Genomic DNA, 20,834 nt, shown 5'->3' with positions numbered 1-20,834 from the left:
TTCTCTAACTCTTTGTGTTTTTATTTTGATGTATCAGATACTCCCAGCAAATTTCATTCATCTCCTGTACCCTCACCTATGATATAAGTGGCATTTGAATAATATAACACAGGCTACTATTACATGATATGAATGTAACCTGTAAGTTTGCACTTTTTTCTTTCAAGGTCTGTTCCTGTTTTTCCAAGACAGAAGTAGAGTCAATTGATGCTGGAAGCCAGGTAGGTGACACATTAAAGTCTGCATTGGGTATGTTTCAGTTTTGAAGTGAAATCAGTACTGCAAGTGGGAAAGCATACGTGAGTGATAGTAATGGGAGGGATTTGCCTTTTAGTTTGTTGAAAACCCTTTTTTGGCCTGTTATTTTTGCGAAGTATTCTTTCCGTGAATATTTTTAGTGTATTTTAGCGACATACCTATTATCCTAGAATTATCTTAACTGGTTCAAGGCTGAGAATGCAGTCTCATTGCCTCCAACAGTCCATTTATATCTAGAAGGGATTCCATTTTGAAATGCCTGTTCTGATCTAGAAAATAAAAACTATATTATCAGAGAGAGACACAGGCAGAACAATGCTGTTTGTGATAAGAACAGCTGCATTCTTATAATGCAGGAGTTAGTGTTACAGGGTGAATTATTCTCCTTTTGAACATAGGTGTAAATTGCCACTTAAGACCGAGCATAGATAGAAAGTATTTGGGAAAACCACTATTCAACTAAAAAAAATAAAAAAATTGAAATATGACAGCTAATTGAAGACAACCAGCATGGATTTATAAAGGGCAGGGCATTCTTTTCAAATTGGATAGAACTTTTTGAAGAGATGTTTAAAGTATTGGGCAGGGGAATCGCAGTATTGTTATGGTACAGAAGGAGATTATTTGACCCCAGTATGCCTAGCATCTGCTCTTCAATGAGCATAATTACCTAGTGCCAGTCTATTGTTTTTTCTCCATAATATCTATAGTTTTTTTTTTAATATGGACATCTCGACATTATTTGACAAAGTCCTTCCTGAGAGACTGGTAGGTTAAGTTGAAGTTCCCAAAACAGAGCATATCATTGATGTGGTGAAGTGGCAGGAGATTAGATTAGATTAGATTAGATTACTTAGTGTGGAAACAGGCCCTTCGGCCCAACAAGTCCACACCGATCCGCCGAAGCGCGATATAGCTGGAAATAATGGGATTGCCTGAATTTAAGCTGCAGAGATATTGTGAGTGGAGTGCCATAAGATAGTTTACATCACACTTACAATACTGTATATGTTTCTGGTACCACACCTCGAACAGATATGTTGGCAGTTGGAATGCAGAGTCACTTTATCAGAAGGATACTTGGTCTTGAGGGTTAGGACATGAGAAGAGATTAGTTAAATTATGATGTCATTCTCTGGACTGGCTAACTTGTTTGAAGTTTTCAAAATATTAAGTAGGATGGATAGGGCAGTCTGGGAGAAATCGCTTCCACTAATTGGAAACTTGTAAGACCAGAATTTGTCATCTGAAAATTAGAGCTGAACCCTTTTGTGATGCATTTAGGAAGCATGCCCCACAACCAATGCTATATGTTTGGAACTCTCTTCCACAAAAGGAAATTGAAATTAGATCAATTGTTAATTTCAAAACTGATGTCCTGTCTGAAGAGGTTTGAGGAGCTACTTGGCCTCCTTCTGAACCTCTCTTCTATGATATGAATGTATGGAAGTTATCCATTTAAAATACTGTGGGCTTCATCAGGACTAAGTGACTAAGGGCTAAATTTTGCTGGTTGGGCCACAATCCTGACACCAGCTTGAGTTGTAGATCAGAAACTTGGAAGTGGCTACATTAGGATGTTGGTTGCAATCTTGCCAGGCCTATTAAGATCAGCAGATGGACTATGGAAGGTGTTGGTTCAAAATGATGGCCAATCATGATGTCTAACCAGCAGCTTCATCGGTAAAAGTGGATGCTGCTCACGCAGCCAGGAGAATGGCAGAATGTCTTAAAACCCCAGCATTAGAGAAGATTGGAAAAAATCAGGCATAGCTGCAGTCCCTCCATACAATGGCCATGGTTGTCACATCCTAGTGGCTGATAGAATTGCGGCTTTGATGGCCCCCAACTTATCACTGATAGGCTGCTTCCTGTTGCTTTCCAGATTCACCAGGGAATCAATCTGCTCTTGGCTGGATCCTGGCATCACCATCAAAATTGCCACAAGTGGCTCACCAATAGACCTAATTGGATAACCACTGCTTCAGGGCATCTAGTCTGTCATATTGACTGTGTATTTGATAAGGATGTTTGGAGGTGGGAATACATTGAGTAACCAGCTGAAGAGTTAATTTTCCAACTTTATTTCTGGTCCTGCTTCCTAACCCACCTCAGGCTAGGAAGGTTCAGCTGTAAGAGTCCAACATACACTGCAATTATTTGGGAGATCATGTTGTATGTTACTGGACATTGGTGAGGCCACTTTTGGAATATTGCATGCAATTCTGGTCTCCTTCCCATCGGAATGATGTTGTGAAACACGAAAGGGTTCAGAAAAGATTTACAAGAATGTTGCTAGGGTTTGAGGATTTGAGCTATAGGGAGAGGCTGAATAGGCTAAGGCTGTTTTTCCTGGAGCGACTGAGGCTGAAGGGTGACCTTATAGAGGTTTATAAAATCATGAGGGACATGGATAGGGTAAATAGACAAAGTCTTTTCTCTGGGGTTGGGGAGTCCAGAACTAGAGGGCAGAGGTTTAGGGTGAGAGGGGAAAGATATAAAAGAGACCTAAGGAGCAATTTTTTCATGCAGAGGCGGGTGCGTGTGTGGAATGGGCTGCCAGAGGTGGAGGCTGGTACAATTACAACATTTAAAAGGCATCTGGATGGGTATATGAATAGGAAGAGTTTGGAGGGAAAAGAGCCGGCTGCTGGCAGGTGGGACTAGATTGGGTTGGGATATCTGGTCGGAATGGTGAAATTAGACCGAAGGGTCTGTTCCATGCTGTACATCTCTATGACTCTATGACAATTCAGGATGTTGGTTTATTCAATAATTCTTGAGCATACAAACTCTGACAGTTAAATTTTTTGTGTCCATTCTCATCTGCCTGACACCAAGGCCTACCTGGACATAATTAATGCAGGATGTAATATCAATAATAAAATATGTTTAATTCACGGCACTGTCATTTTCTTTTTCATTTCTTGAGCACATTATCATTCTAATTAATGTTTTCTTCCACACAGAGCAATGAAGTTGCCAGACATTCAAAGAGCCCTTTGCAAGATTCTAACATGATATATTCCAACTGTGCCAGTCACTATGAGCTTCAGTCTGAACTAGGTAAAAATACTGTGTAAAGTTATTTTTGGCACCAGACTATCTCAGCCTCCTCTAATTTTGAGACGTTATTGTTTTTACTTGGCAATTTGAGAACTTTTGACTAAGTTAAGATGACTTGCAGAAGTTTGTGACTTTGGTTTAATTCTTAAAAAGATGATTTGATATGTGGGATTAATGAGGTGAGTATGTAAAAGTTCCTACTAGCTGAACCCCAACTGGACTACAAACAGTGCTACAGCTGGCTTTATCACTGTAAATGTGGCACGTGGAACTTGAGATGCAGGGAATTCCGATAGAAGTAGACCCCCTCGCCAGTCCGACTGAGCTTGAAGACCACCATGTGAGTGCAGGCAAGTACATAGCCTCGCAGAGAGTATATCCTGATCAGAAGAACTCGAGGTCAGCCCACAGCAAAATCCCAAAACAAAGCCAAGGCTTGTCCAAATGATTAAAATTGTCTTCAAGATCCTGGCCAGCAAGCAATTGTATGCAGACTTGAGACAACAAAAGAGTCTTACTGGACCTAAATTGAATACGTTAACTCTGAGACTGGTATCTGGGAGGGTACCCAGGCGAGTTCCAACCCTGGAAAACAGAAGAAGGGGCACTGGACCCAAAACATTAACTTTGATTTCCCTCACAGATGCTGCCGGACCTGCTGAGTTTATGCAGCATTTTCTGTCTTTCATGGACTTCAGTAAGGTGTTCGACAAGGTTCCCCATGGAAGACTGGTTAGCAAGGTTAGATCTCATGCAATACAGGGGGAACTAGCCATTTGGATACAGAACTAGCTCAAAGGTAGAAGATGGGGGTGGTGGTGGAAGGTTGTTTTTCAGACTGGAGGCCTTTGACCAGTGAAGTGCCACAAGGATTGGTGCTGGGTCCACTACTTTTCGTCATTTATATAAGTGTCTTGGATGTGAGCATAAGAGATATAGTTAGTAAGTTTGCAGATGACACCAAAATTGGAGATGTAGTGGACAGCGAAGAAGGTTACCTCAGATTACAACAGGATCTTGATCAGATGGGCCAATGGGCTGAGAGGTGGCTGATGGAGTTTAATTCAGATAAATGCAAGGTGTTGCATTTTGGGAAAGCAAATCTTAGCAGGACTTACACACTAAATGGTAAGGTCCTAGGAAGTGTTGCTGAATAAAGAGACCTTGGAGTGCAGGTTCACAGCACCTTGAAAGTGGAGTCGCAGGTAGATAGGATAGTGAAGGCGGCGTTTTGTATGCTTCCCTTTATTAGTGAGAGTATTGAGTACAGGGGTTTGGAATATTGTGTGCAATTCTGGTCTCCTTCATATCGGAAAGATGTTGAGAAACCCGAAAGATTTCAGAGAAGATTTACAAAGATGTTGCCAGAGTTGGAGGATTTGAGCTATAGTGAGAGGCTGAACAGGCTGGGGCTGTTTTCCCTGGAGCATCAAAGGCTGAGGGGTGACTTCATAGAGGATTACAAAATTATGAGTGGCATAGATAGGATAAGTACACAAAGTCTTTTCCCTGGAGTGGGGGAGTCCAGAACTAGAAGGCATAGGTTTAGGGTGAGAGAAGAAAGATATAAAAGAGACCTAAGGGCCAACTTTTTCATGCAGAGGGTGGTGTGGTGTGTGGAATGAGCTGCCAGAGGAAGTGTGGAGGCTGGTACAAATGCAACATTTAAAAGGCACCTGGATGGGTATATGAATAGGAAGGGTTTAGAAGGATATGGCCCGGGTGCTGGCAGGTGGGACTAGATTGGGTTGGGATAGCTGGTCGGCATGGATGGGTTGGACCGAAGGGTCTGTTTCTGTGCTGTACCTCTCTATGACTCTATGATAGTGGTGAGAATAGAACATAGAACAATACAGCGCAGAACAGACCCTTGATGTTGCCTTGACCTGTGAACTAATCTAAGCTCATCCCGCTACACTAGCCCATCATCATCCATGTGCTTGTCCAAGGACTGATTAAATCTCCCTAATGTGGCTGAGTTAACTACATTGGCAGGCAGGGCATTCCATGCCCTTACCACTTTGAATAAAGAACCTGACTAAAGAATGCTGCAGCTTACCTTTGAATTATGCCATGGGATTGTTTTACTTAGTGGGTGAATGTGGCCCTTGCTTTAGTGTCACCCAAAAAACTGTACCTCTGATCGTGCAGCATTCTCTCAGTACTCTGCTGGGCAGAATATGTCAGTTCAAGACACAGAATTGTGAAATCATTCTAGGGACAATATACATATGTCTATGCAGAGTGTTTTGCCTCTAGTTTTACTACAACAATGGAAACTAAGAATCTGATTATCACATTGTTTTTTTTTTGTTCTTGTTTTTCTGTGGTAGGCAAGAGTTTTAGTAATTTAACCACAGTGAATCTGGCTAAACACATCCCATCAGGTAAAATGGTGGTTGTGAAACGCACTAATATGGACACCTGTTCTGAAGATAATCTAGTCTCCCTGCAGGTCAGTATCATGGACATGCTTAGAAAAAATATATATTTTAAGTGTGCTAAATATTGGCTAATTGAGCTCATATCTTTTAAAACTTATTGAATAGTTTGGTAGATTGAATAAGTACTCTGAACTGTCCCCCGCTGCCTCTTCCCTGAAGCCAGTGACCCTTTGTCACATTAAGTCATCACAACATAGAAGTAGGTCATTTGGCCCACCGAGTTGATGCTGATTCTCTGCATGGAAATCCAGTCAGCCACTTTCTGGAGTATTCCCATACTCCCTGCAAGTTTATTTCCCTTGCGTGTCTATCCAGTTACTGTTTGAAATAATTCTTTCTCTACACTTTCACCTCCTTCAAAGGCAGCAAATGCCAGGCCACCACCACTTACTTTGTTTAAAATTCTTCCTCACAAGATCCCTGTATCTCTTGCTAAGACCTTAAACCTGCCTCCTGGTGCTTGTACCATCAGCTAATGCAAACAGCTTTTGTATACCTAAACCTTATCTAAATTGGCACACCTTATCAACTCTTGCCTCAATCTCCTCTGCTGTAAGGAGAGCGCCTCTAGCTTCTCCAGCATTAACTGACCAAAATAAATGGGAATTATTGTTGCTGTTATGGGTGAATAGAATGCAAAACTTTGCATGGTAAGATAATTACAAATGGTGAATTTATCCCCTTCACACATAATTCAACCATCCATAACCTCAAATTTCCCATTTGAACATTCAGTTGTTCACTAAATAATTGCAGGATTTTACCTCTATTGATGTAACTTCTGAGGCCCACTAATGAGTGATGTGATTTATTTGATCATGGAGCAATGGCTGTTTACTTAGAAGATGCTGACATGCCAACTTTATAGCTGGCAATGGTTGAATGGTGACCAGGGTATGGAAACTGCTCCTCATAAAAGAGTGTTGAAGCCAATCTTCGCATCATAATTGCCATTATCCTGAGCTAAACCAAAATAACTACCTGTTATCAGACTTATTCCTTACTCAATCAATGAGTTAGAGACTATCCTGATAGAATCACAGTATCCTTACAGTGTGAAATCAGGCTATTTGGCCCATCGGGTCCACAGCAACACTCTGAACAGCATCCCATCCAGACCCAAACCCCTTTCCCTGAAACCATGCATGTCTCATGGCTAATCCATCTACCCTGCACATCCCTGGACACTATGGGCAATTTAGTATGGTCAGTCCCCCTAATCTGCACATCTTTGGACTGTGGGAAGAAACCTTAGCACCTGGAAGGAAACCTTCACAGACATGGGGAGAATGTGCAAACTTCACACAGACAGTCACCCGAGGTGAGAATCGTCCCTGGCACTGTGAAGCAGCATTACTAACCACTGAACCACTGTAATGGTGACCATGATTTGTATTGTCGCCAGATAAGCTGCAAACCAGAGATGATATGTGCTCATTTGACCACAGCCACAGTGCCCAGCATGTTGCTTTTGACCCAAAGAATCTACACTTTGTTTTCAGAATGAGCTTCTTCTCTGGCACTTACTCCGGCACCCAAACATTCTGCCACACAGAGCCGTTTTCACACAGGGCTGTGAGTTATGGGTCATTATGGCATTCACAGCTTACGGTAAGAGAAAATGTGGACACACCGCTTCCTCTGTTACGATCTTCCATGTCTTACATTTTGTACTTAAAAGCCATATTTAATCAACATGCATATGTTTTCTGTAAGCTTGCCTTTCTGTATTTGTGTAGGTTCAGCGAGCAGTCTCCTAAAGATGTATTTTACTGAAGGCATGAGTGAAAGTCTCATTGCGCATATTTTTCATGGAGTTTTGAAGGCACTGGATTATATTCATCGAATGGGATGCATTCACAGGTAAGTTTAGAATTTAAGGCGGTCAGTCTTAATGTTTCATTCCTGTCTCCTGTCTCACATCTTTCATCACTGTCACCATTTTTTATGCTTTTCATGAGCATGTTTTAGGTACCGAACCACATGGTGATCTTATTTTCATTTTCAAGCGTGCATTTGTGGATTAGAATGGTTGAAAAAGCTGTGTCAAGAGGAATCGATTGTGTTAGGGGGCTCTCTAGTCCGAGGTACAGACAGACATTTCTGTGGCCAGCAGCGAAAAATCAAAATGGTGTGTTGCCTCCCTGGTGCCAGGATCAAGGATGTCTCGGAAAGGGTGCAGCAGGAGGTCATTGTACACATTGGAACCAACAACATAGGAAGGGAAAAGGATGAGATTCTGAAGGAAGAATATAGAGTTAAGCAGGAGTTTAAAAAGGAGGTCTTTGAGAGTAGTAATATCTGGATTACTCCCGGTGCTACGAGCTTGTGAGGGCAGGAATAGGAGGAGAGAGCAGATGAATGCATGGCTGATGAGCAAGTGCATGGGAGGAGGATTCACACTTTTGGATCATTGAAATCTCTTCTGGAGTAGAAAGTGACCTGTACAAGAAGGACGGATTGTACCTGAATTGGAAGGGTGCTAGCATACTGGCAGGCGATTTGCTCGAGCTGCACGGGAGGATTTAAACTAGTAAGGTGGGGATGGGACCCAGGGAGATAGTGAGGAAAGAGATCAATCTGAGATTGGTACAGTTGAGAAAAAGAAGCGAGTCAAACAGTCAGGGCAGGCAGGGACAAAGCAGAGAACAAGTTAGGACTGATAAACTAAACTGCATTAATTTCAATGCAAGAGGCCTAACAGGGAAGGCAGATGAATTCAGGGCATGGTTAAGAACATGGGACTGGGATATCACAGCAATTACAGAAACGTGGCTCAGGGATTGACAAGACTGGCAGCTTAATGTTCCAGGATACCAATGCTACAGGAAGGACAGAAAGGGAGGCAAGAGAGGAGGGAGAGTGGCATATTTTGATAAGGGATAGCATTACAGCTGTACTGGGGGAGGATATCCCCAGAAATACATCCAAGGATGTTATTTGGGTGGAACTGAGAAATAAGAAAGGGATGATCACCTTATTGTATTATAGAACCCCTAATAGTCAGAGGGAAATTGAGAAACAAATTTGTGAGGAGATCTCAGACATCTGTAAGAATAGGAGGGTGGTTATGGTAAGGGATTTTAACTTTCCAGACATAGACTGGGACTACCGTAGTATTAAGGGTTTAGGTGGCGAGGAATTTAAGTGTGTACAAGAAACTTTTCTGATTAAGACTGTGGATGTACTTACTGGAGAAGTGCAAAGCTTGACCTACTCTTGGGAAATAGGCCATGGCACGGGACTGAGGTGTCAGTGAGGGAGAACTTCGAGGCCAGTGACCATAATTGTATTAGTTTTAAAATAGTGATGGAAAAGGATAGACCAGATCTAAAAGTTGAAGTTCTAGATTGTAGGAAGCTAATTAGGCAAGAACTTTCAATAGCTGATTGAGGGCAGATGTTCGCAGGTAAAGGGACGGCTGGAAAATGGGAAACTTTCAGAAATGAGATAACGAGAATCCAGAGACAGTATATTCCTGTTAGGGTGAAAGGAAAGGCTGGTAGGTAGGGAATGCTGGATCACTAAAGAAATTGAGGGTTTGATTAAGAAAGAGAAGGTAGCATTTGTCAGGTGTAGACAGGATAGATCGAGTGAATCCTTAGAGTATAAAGGAAGTAGGAGTATACTTAAGAGGGAAATCAGGAGGGCAAAAAGGGGACGTGAGATAGCTTTGGCAAATCGAATTAAGGATAATCCAAAGGGCTTTTACAAATACATTAAGGACAAAAAGGTAACTAGGGAGAGAATAGGGCTCCTCAAAAATCAGCAAGGCGGCCTTTGCGTGGAGCCACAGGAGATGGAGAGATACTAAATGAATATTTTGCATCCGTATTTACTGTGGAAAAGGTCATGGAAGATACAGAATGTAGGGAAATAGATGGCAACATCTTGAAAAATGTCCATTTTACAGAGGAGGAAGTGCTGGATATCCTGAAACGCATAAAAATGAATAAATCCCCAGGACCTGATCAGGTGTACCCTAGAACTCTGTGGGAAGCTAGGGAAGTGATTGCTGGGCCTCTTGCTGAGATATTTGTCTCATTGAAAGTCACAGGTGAGGTGCCAGAAGACTGGAGGTTGGCTAACATGATGCCACTGTTTAAGAAGGATGGTAAGGACAAGCTAGGGAACAATAGGCCAGTGAACTTGACATCGGTGGCGGGCAAGTTGTTGGAGGGAATCCTGAGGGACAGGATGTACATATATTTGGCAAGGCATAGACTGATTAGATTAGAATAGATTAGATTAGATTCCCTACAGTGTGGAAACAGGCCCTTTGGCCCAACAAGTCCACACTGGTCCTCTGAAGAGTAACCCACCCATTCCCCTCTGACTAATGCACCTAACACTGTGGGCAATTTAGGGATAGTCAACATGGCTTTGTGCTTGGGAAATCATGTCTCACTAACTTGATTGAGTTTTTTGAAGAAGCAACAAAGAGGATTGATGAGGGCAGAGCTGTAGATATGATCTGTATGGACTTCAGTAAGGTGTTCGACAAGGTTCCCCATGGGAGACTGATTAGCAAGGTTAGATTTCATGGAATACAGGGAGAACTAGCCATTTGGATACAGAACTGGCTCAAAGGTAGAAGACAGAGGGTGGTGGTGGAGGGTTGTTTTTCAGACTGGAGGCCTGTGACCAGTGGAGTGCCACAAGGATCGGTGCTGGCCCCACTGCTTTTTGTCATTTACATAAATGATTTGGATGCAAGCATAAAAGATCTAGTTAGTAAGTTTGCAGATGATACCAAAATTGGAGTGTAGTGGACAGGGAAGAAGGTTACTTGAGATTACAGTGGGATCTTGATTAGTTGGGCCAGTGGGCTGAGAGTTTAATTCGGATAAATGTGAGGTGCTGCATTTTGGAAAGGCAACTCAGGACTGGACTTATACACTGAACGGTAAAGTCCTAGGGAGTGTTGCTGAAGAAAGAGACCTTGGAGTGCAGGTTCATAGCTCCTTGAAAGTGGAGTCGCAGGTAGATAGGATAGCGAAGAAGGCATTTGGTATGGTTTTCTTTATTGGTCAGAGTATTGAGTACAGGAGTTGGGAGGTCATGTTGCGGCTGTACAGGATATTGGTTAGGCCACTGTTGGAATATTGCGTGCAATTCTGGTCTCCTTCCTATCGGAAGCATGTTGTGAAACCTGAAAGGGTTCAGAGAAGATTTACAAGGATGTTGCCGTGATGAGAGGATTTGAGCTATCGGGAGAGGTTGAGTAGGCTGGGGCTGTTTTTCCTGGAGCATCGGAGGCTGAGGGGTGACCTTATGGAGGTTTATAAAATGATCAGCGTAAATAGAGCTAGAGGGCATAGGTTTAGGGTGAGAGGAGAAACAATGGTGTGTGGAGTGGCTGCCAGAGGAGCTGGTGGACGCTAGTACATTTGCAACATTTAAAAGGCATCTGGATGGGTATACGAATAGGAAGGTTTGGAAGGATATGGGCTGGATACTGGCAGGTGGGACTAGATTGGGTTGGGATAGCTGGTCGGCATGGATGAGTCCGTTTCCGTGCTGTACATCTCTATGATGTTACTTCTACCCTTTAGAGACAGTTATACAAATTGCCCTATCATGTGTTCTTGTGGATGTCCATTATAAAGATTTTTAGACTAAAATTACAAAGAAAAGCTTCTGGTAAGTGATGCAGTAGACAAATGGTATGTAATAGCTCCGCAGAGAAGTGGTGAGCAGCCTTAACCTTGCTCAATCAATGACAATTTGCATTTATTTAATATCTTTTACATAGTAAAATACCTTAAAGTAGCTTGCAAACAGAATTTGACACCAAGGCATCTAAGATCATGCTAATACAGGTGACTAAGAGATTGGTCAAAGAGAGGTTTTTAGGAGCACTTTAAAGAGCTCTGAAAAAGGCACAGATTTAAACAGTGGATTCGAAAGCTTGGGAGTTAGTTGAAGGCACATCTGCTGATGGTGGAGTGCTGAACATCAGCACAAAGATCTCGGAGGATTGAGAGACTCGGGGTGGGGGGGGGGGGGGAGGTCACAGAAATAAGAGCAATAAGATCATGGAGAATGTTCAGTTTGGGTCAGGAGCCAATGAAATCTGAATTTATCCCATTTAAACCAATGTTCTTGCCTCAGGCAGAATAAGTGTATGTTTTTTCTCAAGCAGTTTAAGCATTGCTATTTTCCCAGGACCAAAAACAGCATGTGTCTATTAATATACATTTACATATTTTTGTAACGGTGCATTGGTAACACTTGTCTTCCTGGTTTGAACAATTGCCTTATTTGAAAATGCAAACTGCATGTACTGTATTATAGCATAGTTGTTTAATATTTGTTTCCATTGCTGTGCAATAAGTCAGATCTAACCTGTCTGTCTCTACTGATTCAGTCGTTTGAGTTGTAAGGAGAGCCTGGATAGGCTGGGACCTTTTACCCTGGAGCATAGGAAGCTGAGAGGTACCCTTAGAGGATTATAAAATTGAGCAGATTAGATAAGGTGAATAGCCAAGATCTTTTCCTCACAGTCGGAGAATCCAAAACTAGAGGGCATAGATTTAAGGTAAGGGGGCAAGGTTTAAAAGGGACATAAGGGACAACTTCTTCACACAGAGGGTGGTGCATGTATGGAATGAGGTTCCAGAGGAAATGGTAGAGGCGGGTAGAATGACAACATTTAAGACATTTTGACAGGTACGTGAATAGGAAAGGTTTAGGGATATGGGCCAAACGCAGGCAAATGGGGCTAGTTCAATTTAGGAAACCTGGTTGGCATGGACGAGTTGAACTCAAGGGCCTGTTTCCATGCTGTATGACTAAGAGCAGGTCCAAGGCTTGGAATTGTCAAGTTACCCAGCAGGACAAAGCAGATCACTTGACTGGCATTCCATCCACCAATTTAAACATTCATTCCCTTCACCACAGATGCACAATGGCAGCAGTATGTACCAGCAACATTATGCACTGCAGCAACTCACCAAGGCTCCTTCAACACTTTCCAAACCCAAGAGCTCTACCCCTAGTAGGGTAAAGGCAAAAGGTACAAGGAAAGATCTACCCTGCACCATCATTCTCCTACAGCTATCCTGATTTGGGAATGCATTGTTATTCCTTCATGATCACTGATTCAAAATCTTGGCATTCCATACATAACAGCACTGCAGGTATATCTATACTACATGACATCCAAGGCAGCTCATCATAATCTTGATGGCAATTAGGGAGCAGTAACAAATGCTGGCCTTGTTAGGGGTGCTCATAACCCACAAAAAACTTCTTAAAAATCCCAAAAAACATCCTTCACATTGACTGACTGAGTTTGTATAGTTTCCTTTTGGTTACTGTTGAAGCAGTCTGCTGATGTAAAACTTCGAGGATAGTGCGGTGCAGGCTTGAATTCTGTTGAGAAGTGCAAGAGACAGAACTGGTATGGACCAATCTGTGAATTTTGATAGGCATTATGAGAGTTGTATTACATTTATTCTACACTAAAATCACTATAGGGTTCAAGGGATCAAAAGATAAGAGGGGAAAACTGAAATAGAGTTCCAAGTAGGATGATCAGCTACGAATGGCAGACCAAACTTGAAGGGTCGAATGCCTTATTCTTGCTCCCACTTTCTGTGTTCCTGCGTTTCTTCAGAAAATACTTTCAGATGCAGTCAAGCTAAGCTCATCAGGTTCCAAAAATGTTGTTTTCTCTTCAACAGATGTGTTAGACCCAACCACATGCTAATATCTGGGGAGGGTCACATTTATCTCACTGGTCTGCATGGTCTCTGCAATATGATCACAGATGGACAAAGGTTAAAGGTTGTGTACGACTTCCCAGAGTTCAGTGCTTCTGTATTACCTTGGCTGAGCCCTGAGGTTCTCCAGCAGGTACATTTTCTGCTTAGTTGTCTGCTTGCGTGTAATCACAACTTACTATCTTGACTACTCACTTAACTTTGTATGAAAGATACAGAATAATTGATTTATCTAACTGAGCACTGTATTTTGCAAATGGTATTACTGCACCATTTAGAATGCAATGTCTGCAATTGTTGATCTGGATGCTGGGTTTCAAATAGAGTTAACAGTGTGATATAATAGAAACAATATTTTTTAACTTCCTTGGAATAACTGTATTCACAAATAAAAGAAAAGGAAGAAGGTATGCAGTCCCCCCCAGCCTGTCCCACTCTTCAATTCGTTCATGGCTGATTTCTGTTTCTTTACTCTGGGCAGTATTTTATGTCCTTCCTCCAAGGCTTATTTGGAGGCGGAGAGGGTATCCAATTGGGTGGATAGCGATGGTTGGGCAATCCGCCGCCTTCCCATCTCTACCCTGATTACACCATTGAACTGCTTTGCTGCCCTGGACCAAATTGAAGCCCATAAGTGGGCAATTAATGCTCAATTAAGGGACTCTTCCTGCTGCCACTGATAGGCCATCAGTAGCAGGGCAGATAACAAGCAAATCTGTGGCTGTTGCTTATGCAGTGGAGGAGGTAGGTGTTGATAAGGAGAGGGGGTGGGTTGGTAGGGTGAGGTGGGAGATGCCTCATTAAAAGTGCATAACTGGCTGATTGAGGACTTGACATTGGGAACGAGAGCCACCACCCAGTCCTCTACTGTTGCTGCTGATCTCTGCACCATCTGTATTTGGGGTGGCATGATGGCTGAGTGGTTAGCACTGCTGCCTCATGGTGTCACGGGCATGGGTTTGATTCCAGCCTTGGGCGAGTGACTAGGTGGAGCAGGCACGTTCGCCCTGTGACTGCGTGGTTTCCTCTGAGTGCACTAGTTTTCTCCCACAAACCAAGGATGTGCAGATTAAATGGATTGGCCATGCTAAGTTGCCCGTAGTGTCTGGCGCTGTGCAGCTGGATGGATTAGCCATGGGAAATATAGGGTTACAGGGGTAGGTTAGGGGAGTGAGTCTGGGTGGAGTGCTCTTCGGAAGGCCCAAGTAGACTCAACGGACCAAATAGCCTACTTCCATACTGTAAGGATTCTATAATTCTGTGATCTCCCTTACAACCCAAACATGCAAAATCCTTCTTGCCCTTATTTACCTTTCATCTGAACTATTTCCTATCCTATGCCTCAAACTGGAGCTCTCAACAGACAGGATATCCTGCCTTGCTAGTGACCGTTAATTACCTGATTAGCTGTTAATGTGTTGGCCCTCAACAAAGAGAGCAAATGTGGGTCTGTCTCCAGCTCTGCAGCCAGGAGCCAAGACCTCTCCATTGAATCTCCATTGTGAAATCATCCTGAGCCTGTCAATGTCCCTTATTTCCATTTTACTTCCTAAAATTTAGTGAAATTTTATCAAGTCCAGTTTTCACGTTTCCAATTATTGTGACATTAACAACTATTTGTGGGAGAATTATATATGAGCTGATGAGTTACGAGCAGGAATTGCCTGAATTTGCTCCACTATTCAACAATATCATGGTTGATCTGATTAATCCTCGTTCTCACTTAGCCATGATATTCCAAGTCCTTTGTGATCGAAAGCCTATCTATCTCTGCCTTAAAAATATCCAAGGCCTCTGCGTCCACTGTCTTTTGAGGAAAAGTGTTCCACAGACATTCAACCTTTGCAAAAAGAATTGTTGTGTCATCTTTGTCTTAAGTGGACAATTCCTTTTTTGTTTTAAACAGTAATGCCTAATCTGGATTTTCATGCAACACATCTTGCATCAAGTCATCTGTTAACTGTTCTAAACTCCAACAATCTTTCCACTTCTTCCAATACATTTGCATTCTTCCTTTAAATAGGGAAAATCATACTCTACCCAGTACTCCAGATGTGGTGTCACCAATTCCTTGTATAACAAGCAAAACCTCCCCATGTTTGCATTTCATAACTCTTAGAATAACCACTAAAATTTACTCAGCTTTTCTAATTACTTGCTCTACGTGCATTCTATCCTTTTGTAGTTTACGCACCAGGACACCCAGATCCCTCTGCATCTTGGACCTCTGCAAGCTTATATAATTTAGATAATATGCTTCCTTTCATTCTTCAGGAATGGATAATTTCACATTTATCCATATTATGCTCCAATTTACTAGATCTTTTCCCCATTCACTTAATCTATCTTATATTTGTTTTTGTGTCATCCTTATGTCCTCTTCAAAACTTACTTTCCTACTTACATTTGTGTCGTCAGCACATTTACCTACCATACCTTCAGTCCCTTTATCCAAGTCACTTATGTAATTTATAAGTTAATTCCCCAAATCCAATCCCTATGGCACACCACTCAGGCAAAAAAAGCCATTTATGCCTACTCTTTGCATCCTATTGGCCAGCTAATTTTATACTGTTTATTTCCTGTTAGCCAGTCCTCTATCCATGTCAGTGATAATGTGTTAACCTATAAATTTAGCTTGTTTTGCATGTTTGAGTTTTATATAAATAAGAAGGGCTTGAATTTTTATAGTGCTTTTCGTGACCAAGAAATTCATCAGTGTTTGCAATCACTTCATACATTGTGTGAAATATGTATCATTCTTGAATGGCTTCACATTAATTTTAAGGTGTTATCCCTTCTTCGTTCCTACATTAGAGTAGGTCTCTGTATCTACCCGAACAGATTCTTTAGTCAAAATTCAGTTATATCACCCCTTAATAAAAATAAAAGCTGAGATAATACAGCTTATTTTCACAAGTATACTTAAGCACAATTCTCTGCCTGTTGCTATGGATTTTGAGCAATCCAATTTAGGTACATCAAATTTATTTTGTTGAGAAATAACATTTCACTGAGCTGCAGAATTTGATATTGGCTGGCTTTGTGTTTTTCTTCTGTAAGTGGAACGGGAGGAAGGGCTTTGAGTGGGTCCCATTATCCAGACCACCTTCCTGCAAAGTACTTGACAGTGTTATGACCTTTTAAAATTACTGTTATTGTAAGGTGTATTATGTCATAGAGAATTAGAGACTTACAGCATGGAGGTAAAAACAATGACTGCAGATGCTGAAAACCAGATTCTGGATTAGTGGTGCTGGAAGAGCACAGCAGTTCAGGCAGCATCCAAGGAGCTTCGAAATCGACGTTTCGGGCAAAAGCCCTTCATCAGGAATAAAGGCAGTGAGCCTGAAGCGTGGAGAGATAGTTGCAGTGGGAGAGGGACTCCCTGAGATTCTTGTAGAGAGAGGAGGAAAACTTCTTCAAGGCAGGCATCCTTGCAAGAGGATATCTCAGGGAGTCCCTCTCCCACTGCAACTATCTCTCCACGTTTCAGACTCACTGCCTTTATTCCTGATGAAGGGCTTTTGCCCGAAACGTCGATTTCAAAGCTCCTTGGATGCTGCCTGAACTGCTGTGCTCTTCCAGCACCACTAATCCAGAATCTGGTTTCCAGCATCTGCAGTCATTGTTTTTACCTCGTTGATTTTAACCCTACTGCGAATCCTCTTGCAAGGATATCTGCCTTGAAGAAGTTTTCCTCCTCTCTCTACAACTTACAGTATGGAAACAGACCCTTCAGTTCAACCCGTCCATGCCGACCAGATATCCCAACCCAATCTAGTCACACCTGCCAGCACCCAGCCCATATCCCTCCAAAACCTTCCTATTCATATACCCATCCAACCCGTCCATGCCAACCAGATATCCCAACCTAATCTAGTCACACCTGCCAGCACCCAGCCCATATCCCTCCAAACCCTTCCTATTCATATACCCATCCAAATGCCTCTTAAGTGTTGCAATTGTACCAGCCACCACCACTTCCTCTGGCAGCTCATTCCATACACGTACCACCCTCTGCGTGAAAAAGTTGCCCCTTAGGTCTCTTTTATGTCTTTCTCCTCTCACCCTAAACCTATGCCCTCTAGTTCTGGACTCCCTGACCCCAGGGAAAAGACTTTGCCTATTTATCCTATCCATCCCCCTCATAATTTTGTAAACCTCTATAAGGTCACCCCTCAGCCTCCGACACTCCAGGGAAAATAGCCCCAGCCTGTTCAGCCTCTCCCTATAGCTCAAATCCTCCAACCCGGCAACATCCTTGTAAATCTTTTCTGAACCCTTTCAAGTTTCACAACATCTTTCTGATAGGAAGGAGACCAGAATTGCCCGCAATATTCCAACAGTGGCCTAACCAATGTCCTGTACAGCCGCAACATGACCTCCCAACTCCTGTACTCAATACTCTGACCAATAAAGGAAAACATACCAAACGCCGCCTTCACTACCCTATCTACCTGTGACTCCACTTTCAAAGTGCTGTGAACCTGCACTGCAAGATCTCTTTGTTCAGCAACACTCCCTAGGACCTTACTATTAAGTGTATAAGTCCTACTAAGATTTGCTTTCCCAAAATGCAGCACCTCGCATTTATCTGAATTAAACGTCTGAGCCCATTGGCCCATCTGATCAAGATCCTGTTGTAATCTGAGGTAACCCTCTTCGCTGTCCACTACACCTCCAAATTTGGTGTCATCTGCAAACTTACTAACTGTACCTCTTATGCTCGCATCCAGATCATTTGTGTAAATCACAAAACGTAGAGGACTCAGCACCGATCATTGTGGCACTCCACTGGTCACAGGCCTCCAGTCTGAAAAACAACCCTCCACCATCACCCTCTGTCTTCTACCTTTGAGCCAGTTCTGTGTCCAAATGGCTAGTTCTCCCTGTATTCCATGAGATCTAACCTTGCTAATCAGTCTCCCATGGGGAACCTTGTCGAACACCTTACTGAAGTCCATATAGATCACATCTACTGCTCTGCCCTCATCGATCCCCCTCATCGATCCTCTTTGTTACTTCTTCAAAAAACTCAATCAAATTTGTGAGACATGATTTCCCATGCACAAAGCCATGTTGACTATCCCTAATCAGTCCTCGCCTTTCCAAATACATGTACATCCTGTCCCTCCGGATTCACTTCTCTATCTTCCCACAGAGTTCTCGGGTACACCTGATCAGGTCCTAAGGATTTAGCCACCTTTAACCATTTCAAGGCATCCAGCACTTCCTCCCCTGTAATCTGGACATTTTGCAAGATGTCACCATCTATTTCCCGACAGTCTATATCTTCCATATCCTTTTCCACAGTAAATACTGGTGCAAAATATTCATTTAGTATCTCCCCCATTTTCTGCAGCTCCACACAAAGGTTACCCTTTTGTCCTTAATGTATTTGTAAAAACCCTTTGGATTCTCCTTAATTCTATTTGCCAAAGCTATCTCATGTCCCCTTTTTGGCCTCCTGATTTCCCTTTTAAGTATACTCCTACTTCCTTTATACTCTTCTAAGGATTCACTCTATCTATCCTGTCTATACATGACATTTGCTTCCTTCTTTTTCTAAACCAAACACTCAATTTCTTTAGTGATCCAGCATTCCCTACACCTACCAGCCTTTCCTTTCACCCTAACAGGAATATACTATCTCTGGATTCTCGTTATCTCATTTCTGAATGTTTCCCATTTTCCAGCCGTCCCTTTACCTGCGAACATCTGTCCCCAATCGGCTTTTGAAAGTTCTTGCCTAATTGCCTTCCTCCAATCTAGAACTTTAACTTTTAGATCTGGTCTATCCTTTTCCATCACTATTTTAAAACTAATACAATTATGGTCACTGGCCCCAAAGTTCTCCCTCACTGACACCTCAGTCCCGTGCCATGCCCTATTTCCCAAGTGTAGGTCAAGCTTTGCACCTTCTCCAGTAGGTACATCCACAGTCTGAATCAGAAAATTTTCTTGTACACACTTAAATTCCTCGCCACCTAAACCTTTAACACTATGGTAGTCCCAGTCTATGTTTGGAAAGTTAAAATCCCCTACCATAACCACGCTCCTATTCTTACAGATGTCTGAGATCTCCTCACAAGTTTGTTTTTCAATTTCCCTCTGACTATTAGGGGATCTATAATACAATAAGGTAATCATCCCTTTCTTAATTCTCAGTTCCACCCAAATAACTTCCCTGGATGTATTTCCAGGAATATCCTCCCTCAGCACAGCTATAATGCTATCCCTTATCAAAAATGTCACTCCCCTTCCTCTCTTGCCTCCCTTTCTGTCCTTCCTGTAGCATTTGTATCCTGGAACATTAAGCTGCCAGTCCTGCCCATCCCTGAGCCATGTTTCTGTAATTGCAATGATATCTCAGTCCCATGTTCCTAACCATGCCCTGAGTTAATCTGTCTTCCCTGTTAGGCTCCTTGCATTGAAATAAATGCAGTTTAATTTATTAGTCCTACCTTGTCCCTGCCTGCCCTGACTGTTTGACTCACTTCTGTTCTCAACTGTACCAGTCTCAGATTAATCTCTTTCCTCACTGTCTTACTGGGCACCCCCCCCCCCCACCTTACTAGTTTAAATCCTCCTGAGCAGTTCTAGCAAATTTCCCTGCCAGTATATTAGTCCCCTTCCAATTTAGGTGCAATCCGTCCTCCTTGTACAGGTCACTTCTACCCCAAAAGAGATTCCAATGATCCAAAAATGTGAATCCTTCTCCCATACACCAGCTCCTCAGCCATGCATTCATCTGCTCTATCCTCCTCTTCCTGCCCTCACTAACTCGTAGCACTGGGAGTAATCCAGATATTACTACCCTTGAGGACCTCCTTTTTAAATTTCTGCCTAACTCTCTGTAATCTCCCTTCAGAATCTCAACCTTTTCCTTTCCTATATTGTTGGTTCCAATGTGGACAATGACCTCTTGCTGGCCCCTCTCCCCCGTGAGAACATTCTGCACCCTCTCTGAGACATCCTTGATTCTGGCACCAGGGAAACAACACACCATTCTGCTTTTTCTCTGCTGGCCACAGAAACGTCTGTCTGTACCTTGGACTACAGAATCCCCTAACATAACTGATCTCTTGGAAGCCGACGTACTCCTCATTGCATTAGAGCCAGTCTCAATACCAGAAACTTGGCAGTTCGGGCTACGTTCCTCTGAGAATCCCTCACCCCCTAGGCTAATGCCCGAAACGTCAATTCTCCTGTTCCCTCGATGCTGCCTGACCTGCTGCGCTTTTCCAGCAACACATTTCCATCTCTGATCTCCAGCATCTGCAGACCTCACTTTCTCCCCTACATTTTCCAAACAGCTTAGCTGTTTGAAATGGAT

General features: G+C 42.6%; 1 protein-coding gene across 9 annotated transcripts in view; it reads left to right on the top strand.

The window, feature by feature from the left end:
• Nucleotides 1-20,834, top strand: part of stradb (STE20 related adaptor beta) — a 75,304-nt gene that overhangs the window by 42,601 nt on the left and 11,869 nt on the right. For all 9 annotated transcript variants that reach the window (XM_087988863.1, XM_043693261.2, XM_043693264.2 and 6 more), the window contains 6 exons: nt 168-221; nt 3,228-3,324; nt 5,658-5,779; nt 7,271-7,379; nt 7,508-7,631; nt 13,457-13,628. In XM_087988863.1, the coding sequence (XP_087844989.1) occupies nt 168-221; nt 3,228-3,324; nt 5,658-5,779; nt 7,271-7,379; nt 7,508-7,631; nt 13,457-13,628 (678 nt within the window). The remainder of the gene's footprint in view (nt 1-167; nt 222-3,227; nt 3,325-5,657; nt 5,780-7,270; nt 7,380-7,507; nt 7,632-13,456; nt 13,629-20,834) is intronic.

The sequence above is a fragment of the Chiloscyllium plagiosum genome, unplaced genomic scaffold, assembly GCF_037043375.1.
Source record: "Chiloscyllium plagiosum isolate Xiang-an unplaced genomic scaffold, Cpla_swu_hap1 HiC_scaffold_7, whole genome shotgun sequence".
In the NCBI taxonomy this organism is placed as follows: Eukaryota; Metazoa; Chordata; class Chondrichthyes; order Orectolobiformes; family Hemiscylliidae; genus Chiloscyllium; species Chiloscyllium plagiosum.
The sequence above is the reverse complement of the archived record's forward strand: the minus strand, read 5'-3'. Positions and strand labels throughout refer to the sequence as shown.